At 38.4% G+C, this 22992-nt stretch overlaps 1 protein-coding gene across 2 annotated transcripts in view; it reads left to right on the forward strand.

The window, feature by feature from the left end:
• The window catches only part of prickle2a (prickle homolog 2a), a 97674-nt gene extending 74903 nt beyond the window's left edge, over positions 1 to 22771 (forward strand). For both annotated transcript variants that reach the window (XM_049485733.1, XM_049485732.1), the window contains exons 3-8: positions 10784 to 10897; positions 14718 to 14855; positions 15764 to 15967; positions 17927 to 18113; positions 19625 to 20575; positions 20765 to 22771. In XM_049485733.1, coding sequence (XP_049341690.1) covers positions 10784 to 10897; positions 14718 to 14855; positions 15764 to 15967; positions 17927 to 18113; positions 19625 to 20575; positions 20765 to 21651 — 2481 coding nt within the window. In that variant the 3' untranslated portion in view covers positions 21652 to 22771. The remainder of the gene's footprint in view (positions 1 to 10783; positions 10898 to 14717; positions 14856 to 15763; positions 15968 to 17926; positions 18114 to 19624; positions 20576 to 20764) is intronic.
• The last annotated feature ends 221 nt before the right edge of the window (positions 22772 to 22992 follow it).

Here is a 22992-nt window from a genome sequence, read left to right on the forward strand (position 1 = left end):
ATTAATAAGGAAGATGAGTACTGGGCTCAGTATTGAGCTTTGTGAGACGACAATGATCATTTCTGAATGCTGAATGTTGATGAATGTTTTGTTGGTGAGTGTTTTTTGAGTTTTGGGGGAAAATGGAAAGCCATTTACAAAATTGTTTGTGCTGAAATGATAGAACACACACACACATTTCCATTCATTCCACACAATTACGCTAAAAAGTTATCATTGTTGAAAGCGAATAAGATTCATCCTTTGATGGCCAACAGGGGTCAAAAATGGCCCATCTGAGATTTCATTCACTCAGCCGTTTTTACACCTGTAGGTGATTCCTATGGTCTGGATAAGTTAATGAGTTTGTTTGTTTAAAGCATGATCAAGAATGTAAATATAGAGAGAAGATTCTGTGTTTCAGCACGTATATCTGCACAGTTTAAAGCTGTTTTAATACAGAACGCTGAAAATGCTGTGCTTTCAAACACAGTGTTTTCTATAGGACGTACAGTGCACATGTACAAATAGTAAACGGAGTTGCAAGGCTGCGAGTAGTAAACGCAGCACACACAGTGCGTGTAAACAGCATGGAGCAGAAGAGATAGTGTTTGTTTATAGCTGTGATAATTAGCCTTATATGGCTAATATATCAGTTTATACTGAGCCTTATCAGGAGTTTAGCTCAAACAAAAGGAGTATATTTGATAGATGAGTCGGACTGACACCAGATCATGTTGGATGTTCTCACCACAAGCGAACCGCTTTAGATTTCATTTGGGAACAGACCGAGATCACCTCCTCTAGCAGGTCCGGTTCTTTTGTTTTCCACCTGAGTGCGATTACTGTTTTCACACCTGCTCAATCAAAAAGGGTACAATCAATCAACCTTTATTTCCACTTGGTAATACATTGCGGGTAACCTTCATTTTCAATGCAGCCGAGCATTTACAAAATTAAAGGGACTGAAAAATAAACTTAAATAAGAAAAAAAAAACAAGCAAACAAAATAAGATTTAATTAAGAAGAAATAAAATAAATCAGAATTAAGGATATGCAGTTAGGCTAAAATGTAAAGCAAAACAATAAAGAGATCAATAATTCAAATAATAAAATATAAACACAATTAAAGAAATAACTAAAATAACACCAACATTATAAAATAAGGTAAATTATAGAACTTGAGTCGAAAAATAAAAAGGTAAAATGGTAAATATAAAACCAGTAATAAAACAAATTACAAGGCTGGAAGGTGAAACTGATTAATTGAGTTAAGGTAGCTGAATACTTTTGCAAGTCTGACACTTTTCAGATTTTTATTGAAAAAAATTAAAACTATGCATAATTATCATTAGGCTTCATACTGTAGTTAGAGTATGTGCTACTTTGTGTTGGTCTATCTCTTAACATATTTAATCAAATAAATGTTTGTTTAATTAAGTGGTTGTTAGGTCGTAAGGCAAAATGTGAAAAGTTTTGAGGAGTATGTTAATGACTTTTCTGACAGCCGTTTGCAGCAGATATACCTAAGGCTGATTAGATTACTCAGGAGTTTCAGTAATATTAGTTTAAAATTAATTGTTCTGGATTCTTTTTTTTATTTTTTAGGTGTTTCAAAGGAAAGGGGTATGAATACTTTTGCAAGCCACTCTAACTACTCTGCTAAATAGCTACGGACGTACTTAGAATGCCGTCTCTCCTCCAAGCTTCAGACGCAGAGCGTAGTTCAATACTCTCGCTGTCTTCTGTCCGTATCTCGCTTTGTCTTTCTCGTGTGCTTTTTGTCCCTGATTAAAAAGTGTCATCCGTAGAGAGATCGCTAATCAGCGGAGTCACATCGTTATCAGCTAATGTTTCAGACGGTCCAAACCAATTACCTCCCTCACCCAGTGAATATACCGGGCCTCGGTTGCCTGGATACAGCTAGTCCTCCTCCAACAGCCCACCGGTACAGAGCCGAGTTATGAGCTTCCATAGAAATGAAGCCAAAGACCAGGCCCTGATACAGTGTGTTTACAAACATACAAACACACACACACATTCAGCACATTCACAAACACCAGCAGGAAATGAGTCTTATCCAGAATCATCATCATCCTGACACTCGTTTAAAGCTGAGTCTCAGGGAGGAAATGTCTCAGAAGCTAAAGGTGCGTTAGATAACACAGATCACGGCTGCAAACAAGCAATTATACAAACATTATCCTTAAAGCTTCACAGAAATAACAGAACAAACAGAAAATAGAATAAAAAAAAAAACAAGCTACAGTGATTTGAAAAAGTTTTTATCGCCCTTGGACTTTTTGAACACATTTTGTCACCTTACAACCACAAACTGAATCTTCTAGGACCTGGCATGTCTAGACCACAACACTAAATTTTGCTCTACAAAGGCCTGGTGTCCTCTTATGAGGCCATTATACTGCCACGTAGTGGTGGCCGAAGTGTTTAACATGTTACAGTTCCCATTTTGTTCAGAAATTTAAATGAACAGTAAATACAGTAAATGTTTATGTTTCTTTTCTTTATTATGTTTTTTCTATTAAAGCAGCACTTTTATTGCCTGATAGTGCCTGAACACAGCAGCATTATACACAAGATTGTGCCCCTTTGAGCAATATCAATTTATATCAATATATATATATATATATATATATATATATATATATATTGATATATATTGATATATATTGATATTGCTCAAAGGGGCACAATCTTGTGTATAATGCTGCTGTGTTCAGGCACTAAATACATCTTTTACACATCATTACTAATCATGAATTCAATGTGTTCTATTGAAATATAGAACTACAGTCCTCATATGTGGACATAATTTTTCTCAAAAACTACATCATGTAAAAATTAAATTATTTGTTTTTACACTAATCAGGTGCCAATTAGCCTAAATAGCAAAGAGAAATAAAAAAATGCATGCCATGCAAGAGTTCAAATCTTAGGAGAGTGAATATATTTTTATATATATTTAGAGATTTTAAGTGATAAACCAACACAAAGTAGCAGATAATTGTGAAGTGGAACGAAAATGATACACATTTTTTTTTACATTTTAATCAAATAAAAATCTAAAAAGTGTAATGTGCAAAAGTATTCAGCACCCATTACTTTGAAACCCCTAAATCAAATCAATCAGTATGATCAATTCAGTACCTTAAAAAGTCCTAACTTAATTATTAAATAGAGTGCAGCTGTGTGTAATTTAGTCTCAGTGTAAATACACCTGTTCTGTGAAGGCCTCAGTTAAGTGTTTTTTTAGAGAACACTAGTGAATAACAAACAGCATCATTAAGACCAAGGAAGTTATGGAGAAGCAGAGATATGTTATACAAATATATACCAAGCTGTGAGCATCCCAATGAGCACTGTTCAATCCATCACCCAAAAATTAACCCGGAAAAGTATTCTACAACTGTCCCAACAAACCTACCAAGACATGGCCATAGTTCACCCAAATTCACAGACCAAGCAAGGAGAGCACTGGTCAAGCAAGCAGCCAAGATGCCCATGGTCACTCTGGAGGAGCTGCAGAAATCCACAGCTCAGGTGGGAGAATCTGTTTCAGACTGTCCAAACCAATTACCTCCCTCACCCAGTGAATATACCGGGCCTCGGTTGCCTGGATACAGCTAGTCCTCCTCCAACAGCCCACCGGTACAGAGCCGAGTTATGAGCTTCCATAGAAATGAAGCCAAAGACCAGGCCCTGATACAGTGTGTTTGCAAACACACAAACACACACACACATTCAGCACATTCACAAACACCAGCAGGAAATGAGTCTTATCCAGAATCATCATCATCCTGACACTCGTTTAAAGAGTCTCAGGGAGGAAATGTCTCAGAAGCTAAAGGTGCGTTAGATAACACAGATCACGGCTGAGTGGAACGATGAGAGAGAAAGATGCATGCACTCTCTTCTTCTATCTGCTATCTTATATCATTATGCTGCTTAATTGATCCTCACATTGATCCTTTATAACGTATGTGATAAGGAAGATGATACACACACACACACACACACACACTCTTGTCATTTCAGCTGGTGTATAATTGTCTTGTCAGTAAATGAGGTAGTATTAGTATTATTAGAGTTTATGCTTCAGGATGAGGAGTCTGCATGTATATAAATGTGTGTAAGAGAGGGTGCTGCATTTGAATCTTGCCTCATCCTCTATTCATGCACTGCAGCTTTAATGTACAATCAATTCCTGCTGAGATAACAGTGATTTTCTCGCCCCCTCCCTCTGACGGCTATAGAAATTGCTCTGGCCTTTTCACAGAGCAAATGCTCAGACACGTGCCTACACTGTCTGCCTTCAGCTCGCACTATCATTTTTAATATCCAGCCTACCGAGTGCTCGACAGTGCCTTCTTTATATCCACCTCTGGTTTACAGTATCTGAGCACATCGACTGATTTGTGTTGGTTGTCTAAGGTAAATGATCTCAAACGATGATCTCAAACAAATGATCTCTTTCAAGAATTTCCCCTCGGGGATCAATAAAGTATCTATCTATCTATCTATCTATCTATCTATCTATCTATCTATCTATCTATCTATCTATCTATCTACTGTATCTATCTATCTATCTATCAACTATCTTTGATAGTTTTTACTAATTCTTATAGCATCATCAGCATCCTAAAAAATGTGCAGCTAAATGCATGAGAATATGCTATTTAGGATGCTGACATATTGCTAGCATCATAGGCAATGTGGTAAAAATATTTAAAAAGATATTTAAGGATATTTTTTTACATTTTACAATATCATCTATTTTCTTGTCTATTTTCATACAATAAGGCACACTGGATTATAATGTGCATTATGCGACACTAGTAAGGAACAGGGGTGTCTCTATGTTTTTCTTTTAATTCAGCAGGTCTCTCTGCTGTGGCGCCTAAATAAACAAAACTGTTATTCTTAAAAAAAAAACTTTTTTTTTAAGTCAATTTACACAGTACTTCAGTTAATTTACAGTAAGTTTAGATTTCCAGATTTTCACTAAGCAGCATTAGCTGCTAACCACAGTGCTAGCAGGATGTAAATGCCACCTGACAGCACTAAACTGAGGAACCCTGAGTGTTCCGGTAGGCCAGGGAGATATTAGCCAGGCCAATAATACCTGTAAACGACACTTAGCGCGATTAGCAGCTAATGCTAATAATGCTTCAGCAGTGCTAGCCAGGGTTAGCAGCAGGCTACAGTCCGATATACTCACCTCTGAACGGCAAAGGACCTAAGGCTTAGCATAGTTAGCAGTTAATGCTAATACTGCGCTGGTGTTTTTTGGGACAATTAAAGGATTTTAAGTGCACCTTATAGTGTATATATATGACTTGCATCAGCATGCGAACACAAATGGTTGAATCATGTTGGTGTTAAATTATCATAAACATCGTAAGTCTCATACAAATCTGTCAGAATCCTTAACAAAGTGAACATGACCTGAGCCATATGATATTTTGACTTTTTTTTTGCAATATTTCCATGATAAACAACATTTGCAATATTTTGAGACATAAAAAATGTATCAGTATCTGAACACAAATAACTGATTCATTTTGGCTGTCTAATTACCTCAAATTATCTTAGACTATTCTATCAGCATCCTAAAAAAGTGACTGTAAAAAGACCAAACATTGATGGAAGCAAGGTGGGCAATATGATGCAAATATTGTATCACAATATTTAAAGACATTTTTATGATGCGCAATACTTATTGTGATATTTTTAGACCTAGACAAAATGCATCAGTAGTGCAAATGGCTGATTCATGTTGTTGTTAAACTATCTAAAATTATATCATGCAAATCTGCCTTAGTTTAATAAAAAGTGACTTTGTAAATGGAACAATCATTGGTGGGAATATTGTAAAAAAAATATTATTTAATGATATGTAAAGACATTTTCAAAACCTTCCATACAGTATTTATCACAATATTTTGATTTGCATCAGCATCAGCATCTGAACACAAATAGCTGATTCATCTTGGTGGTAAATTATCTCAAATGATCTCAAACAAATCTGGTAGCATCTTGAACAAAGTGACTGTAAAAAGGACTATATTATGGGCGATATTATACAAATATTGTATCATAATATTTAAAATATTTTAATGAAACACAATATTTCACCTAGACTAAATGCATCCGTACCTCAGCACAAATGGTGAATTCCTGTGAGTGTTAAATTATCTCTGTGTTAATTATCTAATTTAAATCTGCCAGAATTCTAAAAAAAATGACTTTAAAGTGACCACACATTGGTGAAAGTAATCCTGGGCCATGTGGTGAAGTATATTGCATCAAGATATTTGAAGTAGGGCTGTCATCATTAACATGTTAACACATGCATTTAATCTGGAAACTTCAATATGTTTTTTATTCAAATTAATCACGTGACAAAATTGACTGAGTTTGGTGACGCTTTAAATAGTGACCCATGTAATTATGAGTATAATCATCATGTAATGTAATTCCTGCTACATATTCAGTACAGAGTTGCCGTTTTATTCCCTAATGCCATTTTTCTAATCTCTCTGTCTAGCCTGATCTGCATGCAGCTATGAGGATTTTAGCACAGTGAATGAATGTGATAATCATCTGATAATCAGCTGATGAGTAGCATCCTGAATTGATTTTAATTAAAAAAAGTGTAAAATCAGAATTTACCCATGGTGGTGTATAAGTGACTGGCTATATCTGAATACACGTAAAACTGTTGAGATTATTTTTTTGCTGAAACATTGCTTAAAGTCCATGTTTTATAGCTCAAGACTTATTTTCAGTGATCTATTGGTGAGCCGTCAACCGTGCACCATGCAGCTTGATTTAGGGCATGTCTGTGTGTCTTTGCTATTGTAACAACAGAAAAAAGTACATCTTGCGCAGCTCAAAACGTCCAAAAGGCATGTACTAATTCTCTTAATTAATCATGACTGTGTTTGTTTTGGGCGTAACATGAAATAAACCGATCATTGTGTCACTTGCTTAAGAGCCAGGTGCGCTCTGACTTTGGCAGATTGCTATTTCAGCAGCGCAGTGCTTGCGCTCTTCTCAAAAGAGGAAACTGTCCTGCTCATTAGAACTGTAAAGGTGCGCCAGCAGCTTTTTTTATGGGAACATTTATGCTATTTTATTTAGTATTCAGTTTATTGTTGATGTATATGTTGGGTCTGTGTGCTGCAGTATATCCACACTGTAAAACCTAACTGCATTTCTTACTGAACTACTTAAGTTAACATAACTTAAATCAGGGGTGTCCAAACTTTTTTTGTTGGGGGCCAGAAGAAGAAATATATTTGAAGTCACGGGCCACAGACTCTGTAATAAAACAAATAATGAAATATACCTCTTTAAATAATACTTTTTTCCTGATTATTTTCATTTACACACCATTTTAATTGACTTACTCTCTTTATCTTTGACAGTGTTGTGTAAACTAAGATTTTTCAAATTGTTGTTTAATTTCATGATGTCTCTTAATATTAATTGGCACAACTATTTTATACATCCAAATGGAGATCTTTTGAGTTGAATCATCTTATAATAAATGAGTTTAGACTGTTGCTATTAACAGCTTCTTTTCCATCGGCTTCTGGCAAAATCTATTTGCATACTGTGTTTGTCCCCAGTCCCGACAAGGATTAGTACAAGTCACTTGATTTACTCAATTTTACATAACAATAATTACTTACACTCATTTAAAAAAATATTTATGCTCAAATTGTTTGAGTTATTAAACTTAAATGGTTTAAGGCAATCCGTTTCCTCAAATAGTTTGAGTTTATTTAACTTGTCAAGTTTTAGAATGCTCATGTTAGTTTTACAAGTGGGGGGTATACACTCGCTGCGCATGCAAGGCGCACCTGCGTCGCTATGATAGGTATGGACGTCTGACTGTTGACTGTTGTCAAGGTTTAAATTAATCAGTGGAGCACCTGTGTTTTTCACCACTAAGATAGCAATATGCCAGAAATGTACCTGAACACACCACATTTCCAGAACACCACACCCACAGTAAAGATTTATTCATGAACTCTGATGCTAGGTGTGAAAGTACACTGTTGAAAGGACCCCTACACTCCTACAGTAAATCATCTGTAGCAAACATTTTTAGACCCTTTTCTTCTAAACTCTACAATCTGCAAATTTGTTTCTTGACCCAAACTTAGTCCCAAATCTTCCCACAAAAAAGAGGGAAAAGAGAAGCTCCAAATTACACTGATTCGTTCTCTCTGAGGGCGTGACAGCTTGATTGCACGTTTCTGGTATAATGACTCTGAGGCATTCTGAACAAGGACAAGGTTGAAGCGGCTGTAGACAGCTGTAAAGACAGAGAAACAGAAAGAGAGGGAAAATGTAGAACGAAGAGCAGTGTGATGCATCATCAACATGTCCTTGGATTTGTGCTTCACATTCTGTTTTTTTTTTGTTTGAGTGAAATGTGACTGCTGAGACACATGGAGAACCTTGTCAAGAAAAAGCGAGCAGCTATTTTGCTGATGTGAACAGAAAATCACAGCGGTTGCATAAAATGGTCTGAGTCAAAAATGAGAGGCTGTATAAACTCTTATTCTTAGTCTTATTTTCCACCAAGACAAACTACATTTTAACCCTTGTGTGCTGTTCATATTTTTGTTACTTTTTTACTTTGTTACTTGTATTTAATTCAGCAAAATTAAGCAATTTTACATTAAAATGCTTTACACATGCTTGCTTTACCTAAACTGCAAGCAATATAAACAGCTTACATGGTTAATATTTGCCCTTTACCTTTCTTATGTTACATTTCTTTCAAAAAGTGCTACTCTTTTTTTATTAGTTTTTTTTTTTATAAAATGTAAAAGAAAATGAATTAAGCTCAAGATATGAGTAGAAATATTGTTTAGTTTCAAATTTACAAATGAAGCAATGTTTATTAGCCCTTGGCCAAACATACTGTATGTAATATAAATGTGTAGGGGGGGAGGGGGGTGTACAGTGTGTGTTTATTGAAAATGTGTTTTGATATATGTTTTTCACAAAAAATGAGCCAATGCCAATGAATAAAAAATATATTTTTTAGTATCATTTGATGAAAAATGACACCACACAAGGGTTAAGCAGAAAGTTATATTTAATACTGAAAAAAGTGTTGTTTGAAATTGAGAAAGATGACAAAGACTGTAGGACCTGTTTTAAAGATTTTCCAATAATCTGAAGAACAGTTCACCTAGACAAAGAACCGTTTAAGCCTCCAAATGGTTTATTGACCTGTTTTGTTTTTATAGAGTATCAGGTTTAAACTGGAGGCATTCAATAGGATTTAACAGCTCTGGAACAAAATGAACCCACCTTCTGCTGTGGATACATAAAGATGGGTAAAAGAGAAAAATGTTCTCTGGAATGAGAATCTTTCAGTTTATTTATTGTCTTTCTCAAACTTAAGGCTATTTACAACAGAAACAGAAAAAATAACAATCACAGCAGACATAAATACACTTCCACAGCAGGCAAAGGAAAGAAAATCCTCAAAATGTGGTGTGAACTTCTCAGCTGGTCCAGATTGACTGTGATCTTTATGAGAAGCCTAAGAGTCTCAGAGCCATACAGATTCATGCAATGACAAACTGTCATAGGCAACAGTTTATTTGTTTGTATCGTACACCCCCGTACACCATTAAAATATTCCTAGAGTCCAGGAACAGCACAGGTCCGTGTCCTCTACTGAGACGCACAAAGCGCTGTGTTGCTAAGATGCCAACGCGCCAAAGTCAGAGCACACCTGACTCTTAAAGGGAATGGCAAGTGACACACTGATTGGTTTATTTCATGTTACACATAAAACAGTACCACTTTAAAATAAGACTACCTTTATAAAAGGTTTATAAATGATTTACTATTAGTTTATTAATGGTTACTAATTAGGTTGTAAATGCCTTAAAAATCATTAATAATCAGTTATAACATACGTAGAAAGGGCAACAATGACCTGTTGTTTGACAAATAGTGAACCCATAGCCATCTATATTGTTGCCCTTTCTACTCTTTCATGTGTTATAACTGATTATTAATAATGTTTAAGGCATTTACAACCTAATTAGTAACCATTAATAAACTAATTGTAAACCATTTATAAACCTTTTATGAAGGTAATCTTATTTTAAAGTGGTACCCATAAAACACACCCTTTTTTAATGCAGCCAATTGTTACATGCCTTTTGTGCGTTTCAAGTCGTGCAAGGTGTACTTTGTGCGCCCATACCAAAGACACACCAACTCCAATAAACAACACCTAAATCCATCAGCACTTTCTGCAATTGATCAATGTGCTATAGATCACTAAAATAGGGTCTTTTGCTAAGTGCGGACCACGCCTAAAGAAGTAGAGAAAGAAGAAAAAGGGGAGGGAACTGCGTGCTTGACGAAGCGTGCAGTTATACCCCCCCCCCCCCTTTTTTATTTAATAAGAAGTGAAAGAGTAGAAAAAGGGGGTTGTTGGGGACGTGGTGGGTTGCGAACTTTCGTCACGAGAGGTAGTTAGTTAGGGCAGGTATTTATAGGACGGTTGATTGATACGGGGTGGAGTTAGAACGAAGAGTTCGGCGTGGTCCTTCTCCCAAACTTTTGTTATTACATAACATCATTTAAACTTAATTTGTATTATGAATGTATTGCCTGTTAAAAAAAACTTGTACAAAAAGCTTTTATGCTTTTTTTTAATTTTTTTTTTTTTAAATTATGTCTGTCTGTGTGTGTGTGTGTGTGTGTGTGTGTGTGTGTGTGTGTGTGTGTGTGGCAGGTTCACCAGTATTACAGCTTCCTGCCAGAGGATAAGGTGCCCTACGTCAACAGCATCGGCGAGAAGCATCGCATCAAACAGCTCCTGAACCAGCTGCCCCCTCACGACAACGAGGTCGGTGGTGTTTTTTCTTATTTGTGTCACTTTGTCTTGGTTAGTGTCACACCTGAGGACATCCATATACATCCATATAAAACAACACTGACAAAATATCCATAGTGAAACAACTGTAAGACCCTCAGCAGCACTTCAGGGGCTTCCTCTCCCAGATGTTCTGCACAAATCTGGATAGGTAATGATAAATGTACAGAGCGTGTGTGAGGAGCGCTAACTCCTGAATGGATCAGGCTTACACTCGGTCTCAAAGCACTTAAGAGATTCACGTATTCAGGCTGGGATTCGCTTACATCTCTTACAGAAACTATTGCTTCTATGTGTGTGTGTGTGTGTATATATATATATATATATATATAGCAGGTCTCTGAGGGGTTTGGGGGTTCAGGGCCTGTCTGTAGTAGAGTAATAGTGGTGTGATTTTTCCTATTTGCAGTTAAAAATTGAACAGTAGGGTGATGACGTTTTTGTAAAGTGTGCTAACAGGTTACACAGTCTCTGGGGTGTCGTGCGTCTGTTTGGGATATTAGAACATGCATAAATGATACACGCTATAGAAACACTGTGCTAAAAAGCGATCAGATAATGATATATACACTATTTCTGAGGCTGGTAACTCTGATGAACGTATCCTGTGTAACAGAGGAAAATCTTGTTCTTCCTTTCCTGGATCCTGCCCTGATGAGAGCCAGTTTCATCAGTTTTACATTTCTGATGCTCTCGTTTGCGAGTGCACTTAAGGATACGCTGAAAGTTTTCAAAATTCTTCTTTTCAGACTGACTGACCTTCATTTATTCTTTACTTAGTTAGTAGTTCTTGCCATAATATGGAATATAGAACATTACTCAAATGGAGCTATTCACTGTATACCAACTCTACCTCTTCACTACTTCACAACTGATGCTCTCAAACACATTAAGAGGTAAGAAATGAAAGTAATTACCTCCTCCCAGGGCACAGATGTTAACTGAAAGCCATTTCAGGTGATGTAGAGAGGATGTGCAAAGCTGTCATCTAAACAAGAGTGCTACTTGCTACTTTGAAGAATATAAAACATAAAATATAATAGCAGTTTAATTGATAACTCACTTAAATTACATTACTGAGAATAATGATGTAGATGATGTGGATGATAATGATGATGATGTGGATGATAATGATGATGATGATGTGGATGATGATGAGGATGATGATGATGAGGATGATGATGATGTGGATGATGATAATGATGATGATGATGATTATGTGGATAATGATCAGTGTTGGGAGTAACGGCGTTAAAACTAACGGCGTTACTAACGCAGTTATTTTTTTCAGTAACGAGTAATCTAACTAATTACTCCGACTGTAACTATAACACCATTACTGGTTAACCCCTCCTCTTTCCGGTGAACTTGAGCTTCTGCCCGCTGTGCCTTGGCGTGGTGAAGTGTGGCACAATTGTGACGATTTGCTGCTCTAATCAATTCAGTGATTGCAGTGGACAGGCCAAGTTCCGATTTAAGGAAGTTAAGCTCTTTTTAGCTGCTCCGGTTTTTGTGGTGCTGCTGCTTTCTCTTTTAGAGCTTAGATTCTCTGCCAGAACCCGACCTGACCCAAAGACCGTCCCAAAATCGGGCTCCTATTTTTATTTTATATAAAGCTCTGGTGTGATAATCACAATGTTGCTAAGTAACCAATTATTATTGTTCACTAAAGCGAACAAGCAAATATTTCTCTCTCTCTCTCTCTCTTTCTCTCTCTCTTTCTCTCTCTCTCTCTCTCTCTTTCTCTCTTTCTCTCTCACGTTTATTAGATTGATCTCTCTGATGAGATGTGTGAAAACTAATAAAAACTAGCAAGCCCACCCTAAAAACAAATTAAAACTTACTGAATCAAACTATAATAAAATGAAAAATGTAATCACGTAGCTCTGGGGGCACGTGAACGCCTCCGCGTTTGACTTGCAGCACTGTGTGTAGCTGTTCTTAAAAATCATTTTAATTAAATAATAGTTTTATGCTATGTTTCAGTGTTAATTAACATAATTCTGATTATATTTCACTCATTCAATCAGCCCGAAAACAGACAGTTTATGGTTTGGGTTGGCTCGGGCTCATAATGAGTTCATGGTTCGGGCTTGGGCAGAACGTGCACGGGCTCCGGCTGGGTCGGATTTTTTGGGCCGATCTAAGCTCTATTCTCTTTTGGTGAAACTGTTATATTAATACCATTTTAACGGTCATTAGATTGTTGTTTTTGTCCATTATTTTGTTTTGTTTATATACATATTTCCTTTGAGTGTGGCTTGGTTTGTTTAACTCCATCCCCAGACGCGTTTTTTCCGTTTTTTTCAGTATTACATGTTTTAGTAATTTTCTTTGGTTCTGTGAAGAATTTTTTTATTTCGTTATTTTTTGTAATTCGTTAGATTATATTTTTGTCAACATTTTGGGTTTATTATCGTTTGGTATTTTTCTAATAATAATAGTAAATACATAATTAATTTCCTTTTTTTTGACAGGCGAATAATAAAAGTAACACGATAGTTACTTTTACTGGTAACTAGTTACTTTTATAGTGGAGTAACTCTGTTAGTAACTTAGTTACTTTTTTGGAGAAGTAACGAGTAACTATAACTAATTACTTTTTCAAAGTAACGTGCCCAACACTGATAATGATGATGTAGATGGTGATGTGGATGATGATGATGATGATGATGTAGATTATATGATGATGATGATGATGATGATGATGTAGATTATGTGGATAATGATGATGTGGATGTTAATGATGTGGATGATGAGGATGATAATGATGATGATGTGGATGATAATGATGTGGATGATGATGTGGATGATGTGGATGATAATGATGATGATGTGGATGATAATGATGTGGATGATAATGATGTGGATGATGATGTGGATGATGAGGATGATAATGATGATGATGTGGATGATAATGATGTGGATGATGAGGATGATAATGATGATGATGTGGATGATAATGATGATGATGTGGATGATAATGATGTGGATGATGAGGATGATAATGATGATGATGTGGATGATAATGATGTGGATGATAATGATGAGGATGATAATGATGATGATGTGGATGATAATGATGATGATGTGGATGATAATGATGTGGATGATGAGGATGATAATGATGATGATGTGGATGATAATGATGTGGATGATGATGTGGATGATGAGGATGATAATGATGATGATGTGGATGATAATGATGTGGATGATGAGGATGATAATGATGATGATGTGGATGATAATGATGTGGATGATGATGTGGATGATGATGATGATGATGATGTAGATTATATGATGATGATGTAGATTATAGGATGATGAAGATGATAATGATGATGATTATGTGGATAATGATGTTGTGGATGATGATGTGGATGATGATGTGGATAATGATGATGTGGATGATGATGATGATGATGATGATGATGTAGATTATAGGATGATGATGATAATGATGATGATGATAATGATGATGATGATGTGGATAATGATGATTATGTGGATAATGATGATGTGGATGATGATGTGGATGATGATGTGGATAATGATGTTGTGGATGATGATGTGGATGATGATGTGGATAATGATGATGTGGATGATGATGATGATGATTATGTAGATTATAGGATGATGATGATAATGATGATGATGATGATAATGATGATGATGATGTGGATAATGATGATTATGTGGATAATGATGATGTGGATGATGATGATATGGATGATGATATGGATGATAATGTGTATGATGATGATGATGATGATGATGATGTGTATGTCTGAAGGTGAGATATTGTAACTCTTTGGATGAAGAGGAGAAGAGGGAGCTGAAGATCTTCAGTAATCAGAGAAAGAGAGATAACCTGGGCAGAGGAACCGTCCGCCCTCTTCCTCTCACTATCACTGGAGCTGTTTGTGAACAGGTGTGAAATAATTCAGTAAAGAGAAACACTCTTTACACTCTTTAGTCTTTACAGCACTTGGAATTGACTTACTTGTTTTGCCTTTTTTAAATGAAAAAATATATAATGTTGCGACAAATAATTCATGATGGTGGGAAAAGATAGCATAATTCAAATAGCATTAGCCTGCCCATATTAGCATTTGCTTCCTATTATATTAGAATAGAATGTGAAGCTTTCTATTATTACCTAGAGGCTGAGAGTTCTGACTTTCAATTTTACTTTGATATTAAAATGCTGGTTGTTGTTGTATACCTCTCCTGATGGTGAATGTCATGTCAATATTTGGCTTTCAAGCTAAACAGCCTACCTAGCTACCACCACCATGTTTAAAAGTTGGTAAAGTGTCGAGATTAAATGCAGCATAATGCACCTTTATTCCTCCAATAAAAAATAAAAACAAAAACAACAATATACATTATTAACATAAAATCACTTAAAGCCCAAGATATCCATAACATTTATGCCCCTGATGAGTGTTTGTGTGTGTGAACACAACTGCCCTTAATCCAATAAATTGCAAGTAACAAAAATAATTTAGTAAATTACGTTTACTTTTGTTAAATTCAATAAAAAATAATTCAATATATTAATTTCATCAATATAATTAAATTCACTTTTTCAACCTTTGTGATTTTGATTGAATAAGAAAAATATATAAAAAAATTTTACAGAATGCTTTACTGCAGTTTTTCTTCTTCTTTAATAGTGAATATGCTTTAATTTGTTTGATGAATGTAATTTTGTTAAATGTAGCTGAATACATGATTTACAGTAGTCAATACGTAATACAGCAGAGCTGCTGCCAGTGAATTGATACCTTGTGCTGTGTGCAGTTTTATATATTGCTCTGTTTTTGTGTTTCTCAGTGTGGAGGGCAGATTAATGGTGGTGATATTGCGGTGTTCGCCTCCCGAGTGGGCCACGGACTGTGCTGGCATCCTCACTGCTTCGTCTGCTGTGTGTGCGCCGAGCTGCTGGTGGACCTCATCTATTTCAACCAGGACGGCAAGATCTACTGCGGCCGCCACCACGCTGAACGGCTCAAGCCACGCTGCTCAGCATGCGATGAGGTCTGTACCATAACTCCAGCTTTCTGCCACAGATACTGTAGTTCCCATGCTCAGAGAAAACCCCTGGAGATTCAGTTCATGGACAGACATCCTGAAATGTTCCTGTAAAATTCTCTGATATCATTCAGAATTCAATGTTTCATCAATGAAGGCAAAACAGGCCCAAACCATGATACTACCACCACCATGTTTCACAGATGGGATCAGGTTCCTATGCTGGAATACAATATTCTCCTTTCTCCAAACATAATTCTTTTCATTTATTTCGGTTTTCTGGCTTCTCCACATGATCTTTAGCAATATTCTTATTTATTTATATATATATATATATATATATATATATATATATATATATATATATATATATATATATATATATATATATATATATATATATCAGAGAGGCCTTCAGTTGCTTAGAAGTTATCCTGGGATCCTTTCTTACCTCATCAATTTGCCTGGTACTCTAAACATAGCCTAAATTGAACCAGGTTTAAGGCTTGTTCTGAAGATGTTCTTCTTCACCAAACTCTTCTTTAAGTATTCCTTCACTAATATTCAGGCTCTTATAGTAACTTGGGCTGCGTCCAGAAATTTGTGCTACTCCTCCTTCTTTCCTACTGCTAGAGAAGTAGGAGGTGGAGGAGGAGGAATGGAGAGAAGGAGCAGTAGTAATTAGGGAAATAGGATTACTGATATAAAATTATGTTAACTACTGATAAATGGGGCCAGTCACAACGCTCCCTTTCAGCTCTTCTTCAGCTCTGCTTCCGTTTATTTACAGAAAGCTTAGATTCCCAGATTTATCCAGAACTAAGGCTAACTAGCTAGCTGCCCCAAAACTACACTGAGGAAGCCTGAGAGTTCCAGTAAGCCAAGACGACATTAGCTAGTGGTTTGTCTCAGAGCTAGCACGGTTAGCGGGTAATGCTAATGCTGCTCCAGCAATGCTAGCTAGGTTTAGGAGAAGGCTACACACAGATAATACTCACTTCTGAACAGGGAAATATCTAGCTTGTTTAGCGCATAATGCAAATACTGCTCCAGCAGTGCTAGCCGGGGTTAGCAGCAGGGGGTTTCTACACATTCACAATACAATTCAAAAGACATATATCTTTGGTCTTCTTGGTATTTGGACAGATGACAAGATGGCACCACAAAATTAGTTTCTGGGTCACAAAAGAGAGGAGGAGGATCAGTAAGAGAAAAGAGTAACTTTTTGGGTTTCTTGGTTTCTTCAGCCAATCAATTGTTGATGCCACAAGCTGTCTGTCTATCAAGTAGAAAATTACTGTATTTTTTGCACTGTATAATGCTCTTAAAATCCGTTAATTTTCCCAAAAATCGTCAGTGCATCTTTTAATTCAGTGTGTCTTATGTATGAATTTTATCAGTCAGGTTGTAAGGAGCAGTAAAGCCACTCTGCTAAGGTGCAGTGTAATACAGGAGTTCCAGTAAAAATCCCCAGCACCGGGACTGGAATACCTTTAGCATTAGCTGCTAACTGCTATTTTTCTGTTCAGGGGTATTATCGGCCTGTAGCCTGCTCTAAACCCCAGCTAGCACTGTTGGAGTGGTTAGCCGCTAATGCTAATGCTCCAGCCTTAGTGCTGGAGAAATTCGGTAAAATAAATGAATGTGCTTTACTTACCCAAATAGCTTTCAGGAGAGAAATCTGTGTAGATTAACATCCAGCGCTTGTTTGACTTTAAAAGAAAGTCTTTTTTTATAGCAGTTTTGTTTACTTTACATAGCTTTACTTAACTTAACACATTTACTTAAAATGCGCTTTATAATCCAGTGCACCTTATGTATGCAAAATAGACCGGAAAATAGAGGTTTATTGATAGAGCATCTTGTAATATGGTGCATCTTATAATGCAATAAATTTGGTGCGTAAGTGAATATCAAATAACTACTCTTTCTTTTCTCTCTCTTCTTTCCTCCCACCACATGTAGATTATCTTTGCTGATGAGTGCACAGAGGCAGAAGGGAGGCACTGGCACATGAGGCATTTCTGCTGTTATGAATGCGCGGCACCACTAGGTGGTCAGCGCTACATCATGCGAGAGGGACGACCTCACTGCTGCAACTGTTTCGAGTCACTCTACGCAGAGTACTGCGACGCGTGTGGAGAACATATAGGTAAATGTTTATTACTGTTTATTATGTCGATTGTCTTATTCCAATATTAGGTTACCACTGCTCAAGCAGCAAACGGCATTGTGGGAAATATCTGGATGCCGTGAAAAGAGTCCATTCCATTGGACATTCCATTTGTTTTTGTGTTTATTGTCTTTTTATATTTCAGTTTTCTCTTGTAAATAATCGAACACGGTTGGTAATTCCAGTCTGATGTTGTTGTTGTTGTTATAGCGTGTCTCCATACAGCGCACCCCCTTGATAATTTATTGAACGATTTAGAATGTTGTTTTCTCTAGATAAGAAGCTGGAGTTCAGCTGCCGGTTGTCTGAAACACATCAATGTTATGCAGTGCAATAAATAGGCAGTGCTGGCAAGAGCATAACATTGTCAGAGCAGAATTTTAAACGATTGCTGCTAGCAAAGAAACTAAAGGCATTACTTGTCTGAATATACTAAGATATATTATGAGAGTTATGGTGTTCTGTAATGTTCTCAGAGTTTTCACATTGGCTAAACTTACTGTAAGTTCGCAAAGTTTGAGCCTGTGAATTCCTGAAGGAAATTCTAGAATGAGCTGCTATCATTCTGGTAATCACATGGTAATTGAATTTTTCCCACTAGATAAAACACTAAAAGAAGAAAAATTATGAATTGGATTAAGCTCCACATTAAAATTCATTGGCCAATAGGAATTATAGGGTCTGAATGAGGTGACTGATAATATTCAAGATCAAAAAGTAACATTCATAGCCCCAGAAATGTCCTTATCTTCACAAACCTTAGAGTGTTTCAATACACTGATCATTCAAAAATTAATAGCTGCACCCAGAAAGTTTGGTTTTATCTTGCGAGTGCTGAAAGTTTACTCTTTCAGAAAAGGTGTGTGCTATTTCTACAGGACAATGTTCATCCAGATACTGCTGGCATCTCAAGAGCTTGCCTTGCCTTGAAGTCACAGATCCTATGCCATGGCCAGCCACTTCACTAGAGCTATTTCTAATTAAAAATGTGTGAGATGCTATTGGATATGCTGTTAACCTTCCATCCCTACTGCAATATCTGTAGGAACTGCGTGGGATTAGTGGATTATTGCAGGACACTATTAAATTAGGAGCATCTGTATCTATGTTTCATGACACTACACATGCATTGAACACTTCTGTGTGTGTACTTTGACAGCACCCCTGGGAATAAGGGCATGTAGTCTGGAGGCTCAGAGAGACACAAAACCCAAATGGAAAAAATGCCCTCCACCGCATCCAAACAAACTCAAATAAACATAATCAATGCCCCTTTGGGGAACTAGTCGCTTTATTTTAGTGTCTCTTAAGTCCGTGTTGCGGCAGGGTCCCCATTCCATGACACACAGCCCTGGTTTGTCCCAGCTGGCCAGCGTTGGACTGGGACAGACCGGGGCAGCGCGCCATGGCATGGGGTGCCTCTATCCATGTGTATACAATATATAAAAAAGACATGCAGCAACTGACCTGTATCTCTACCCCCTGTTCAGGCATAGACCAAGGCCAAATGGCTTATGAGGGTCAACACTGGCATGCCACCGAAGAGTGTTTCTGCTGCGCTCGCTGCCGCCAGTCTCTGCTGGGTCGTCCCTTTCTGCCCAAGCAAGGCCTCATTTATTGTTCCCGCCTCTGCAGCCAGGGAGACGAGCCCGACCTGTCCGACTCCTCCGACTCCGCCTTTCAAAGCGCCCGCTCCCGCCAGTCACGCCGCAGTGCTCGAATTGGCAAGCAAGGGACCAAGAACAAGGCAGAAGGGGGGCGGCAGCAATCGACTGGCTCGGGATCAGCCACAGGTGAGCGGCATTCGACAGATGGGGACTCCCTCGCCGTACAGATGGACTTGCTGAGCGTGTCGAGCCCTGCTCCCAGCCGCACCCCTAACCGCACGCCAACGCGGACCCCGAGCAGGACCCCAAGTCGTTCTCCAAGCCTGAACCGCAAGCAGTCTGTCTGGATGAGCAGGGATGAACCGTATTCCTACGAGTCCAATAAAAGAGATCCGTCCCCTTCCCCGAATGCTCATCAGCTGCGGAGCCAGTGTAGCATCCGGACCCCTTATCCACCCTCTCCTAGTCAGCCAGCGAAGGTCGTGAGCCCTCCCGAGTCCTGGCACAAAGAACAACAAGGGAGCAACCCCAAAAAGCCTCCAGTTATGGCTGCTCTGAGGGGGCACTCTTTTAACGAGAACTGGATGCATCACGGTCAAGAACCTGAGTTCCATCCACCCAAACTCAAGACGCAGATGAGCTTCAACGAGGTATCAAGTCGGGGTGCAGCTTTTCTAGACAAGAGGAGTGTGAGCGTACAGGGCTTCCCTAGAGACATGCGCCCCCCACTTCTGAGGAGCAGGCACCACATTGGTCCCAGTTTTGGTGAACTGACACCTCTGGAGCAGACACCACGAGGATCTGCGGACTCGCTGGCCCTTTCCTACGCTACAGGTAACTTGAGCACACTCCTAATTTTTTATTTATAATTTTAATTAAAGCCTTGGTCATTGGCTTGGAGTATTTCCTTTCAGTTGTTTTCATGATCAAATCTTGTTTTTTTTTACAACTTTTTACAAGTTGCATAACATGAAGAGGGCATCTCTGCTTTGTACAGCTTCTGATCATTATGTTTCTATGCAGGAAATTCTTTGGATGGGACCACTAGGCGCCAGGAGCATCTTTCCCGCTTTTCAATGCCTGACTTAAGCAAGGACTCCGGGGTAAATGTATCTGAGAAGAGTGCCATGGGGACTCTAAACTCATCCATGCAGTTCCGCAGCACTGAATCCCTGTCATCAGTCCCAAGACCTCTTGCCGATCTGGGAATGCCTGTCAGACTAAGGTATCCTCCGCCGCTCTACTGGGACTCGCCTCGAGGGCTAAGCTTTGATGAGCAAGCCAAAGGGCGAATGGGCCTTGCGGGAAGCATGGGCAATGTTCACGTAGTGACACCGCGGCCGCGGCGAGCCAACACTCAAGACTCTCCGCGGCAGCAGAGGCCGAGGCAACACCACCATCGCAAGAGTCACAAGGGTCACAAAGGCCACCACCGCTCCAGACGCTCCCGCTCTGACAATGCTCTTCACCTGGCTGCTGAAAACCAGAACTACCCTAGTGACCCTGTGCAGAGGTTCCGCGACGACTTTCAGAGGCTGCCCTCGTCCAGGATGTCGCGTGATCCTTTTGGGGGAAATTACGCATACAGGCAGCAGTTTTTCAGGCCTTGTCCTCGGACCACCTCTGATCTTACCCTGCAGGACCCTGGGGGTCCGAGACAAGGGCAGTTCCTGGGCAGGTATGGAGAGCTGGCCGAAGACGAAGATCACTTTTGCTCCACCTGCTCCTCTTCGTCTGAGGCGTCCGACGACGAAGGATACTTCATGGGTGAACCCATCCCCCGGCCTGTGCAGGTGCGCTATCTCGACAACGAGGATTTGCGACAGCGTTATAGCCCCACTATGATGGGTGGTCACTCCCAGCTACACACACGTAAACGCCGGAAGAGTAAGAACTGCATCATCTCATAAGAAAGAAAAACTGTGTGTGTGGGAATGTTTGGGAATGTGTGTGTATGTGTGCGTCGGTCTGTCTGTTTGCGTACGTGTGTGTGTGTGTGTGTGTGTGTGTGCGTGTGTGTATCTGAGTGTGTGTGTGTACTTATACTAATAACTTCTAACTTCTGAATGGATTGTACACTTATTTACGCATGATCAAATTATAACCGAGAAAACTTGATCATGCCCTCTGGACCTTCTCTCCTCTGTTTACTGTGACAGAAGACTGCACAAAGATTTCATGTATGAACAATTACCTATTTGAATATTACATAGAGTATTGTATATTCGACAACACTTAAGTTCACTTGTAGAAACGTGCAATAAGAATGTGCAATGTACCTTCTGGTTCGGCTGGAAAACGAGTAGCGAGGCTCAGCGCGCGCCGGACTGTTCCGAGACGAGCGATACCGATACTGGTTGGTTATCATAACTGGCTTTCATTATTGTATTCTAATCTTTATTCAGAGTTGTCTTAAACTTAAGGTCATTTGTGTTACTGTAAATGTGAAGATGACTGAGAGAGTACCAGCTCAGCCACACGGCTTAGTGAAGACTGAGGGGACTTGGCTTTAAGTGCAAATCTTATCTACCCCGGCTTCAACGCAACATTCCCCTTCACTGTTCTCTCCTTAAACCTGTCTTTCTTCTCCTCTTTTAGCACACACACACACACACGTGAGACCCAGTTCATATAACCCTTATAAATAACACCATATGCTAGTTGCCATTGTTCTAATTGCTTGCACCCTGTCTTATTACTGACACTTTAAGATCACTTACATTCGCTTTTGGGCATAGCAATGTTTGGTATAGTCCTGTTTTAAATGCAATATACTTTCTTTTCCAAAGTCCTCATTTTAATAATGCTATCTTTCGATTCTATGTATGTACAGTGATTTTAAAAAGTACTATAAGTTATGGCTGTAGTATTGTAAATGTTCTGTAAATATAGTCGTAAATATTTCTATATTTTGTAACTTCAGATGCATTATTTGTATCATATTGTAGAGTGTAGAAACCCAAGCTGACTGCATGTATCCCCAGTTCATGTCTTGTATCTGAATTAAATAATATTTCAATGATCAATAAACAGTGGCCTTCGTTTCCTTTCACATCACTGAGCACTGAGTGAATTGTGGAGATCCAGAATCCACAGATCCAGAATCCGGGGTGAGTAGCATCTGTTCATTTCTACAAGCAGTGTAAGCGTAAATTAAAGAGTAATATAGAGAAAATTAATATATATTTGTATTTTCTTGGAGATAAACACATTCTAACTAACATAATAACATGTTAATAACAGGTTGTACT

Source organism: Astyanax mexicanus, chromosome 12, assembly GCF_023375975.1.
Source record: "Astyanax mexicanus isolate ESR-SI-001 chromosome 12, AstMex3_surface, whole genome shotgun sequence".
In the NCBI taxonomy this organism is placed as follows: domain Eukaryota; kingdom Metazoa; phylum Chordata; class Actinopteri; order Characiformes; family Acestrorhamphidae; genus Astyanax; species Astyanax mexicanus.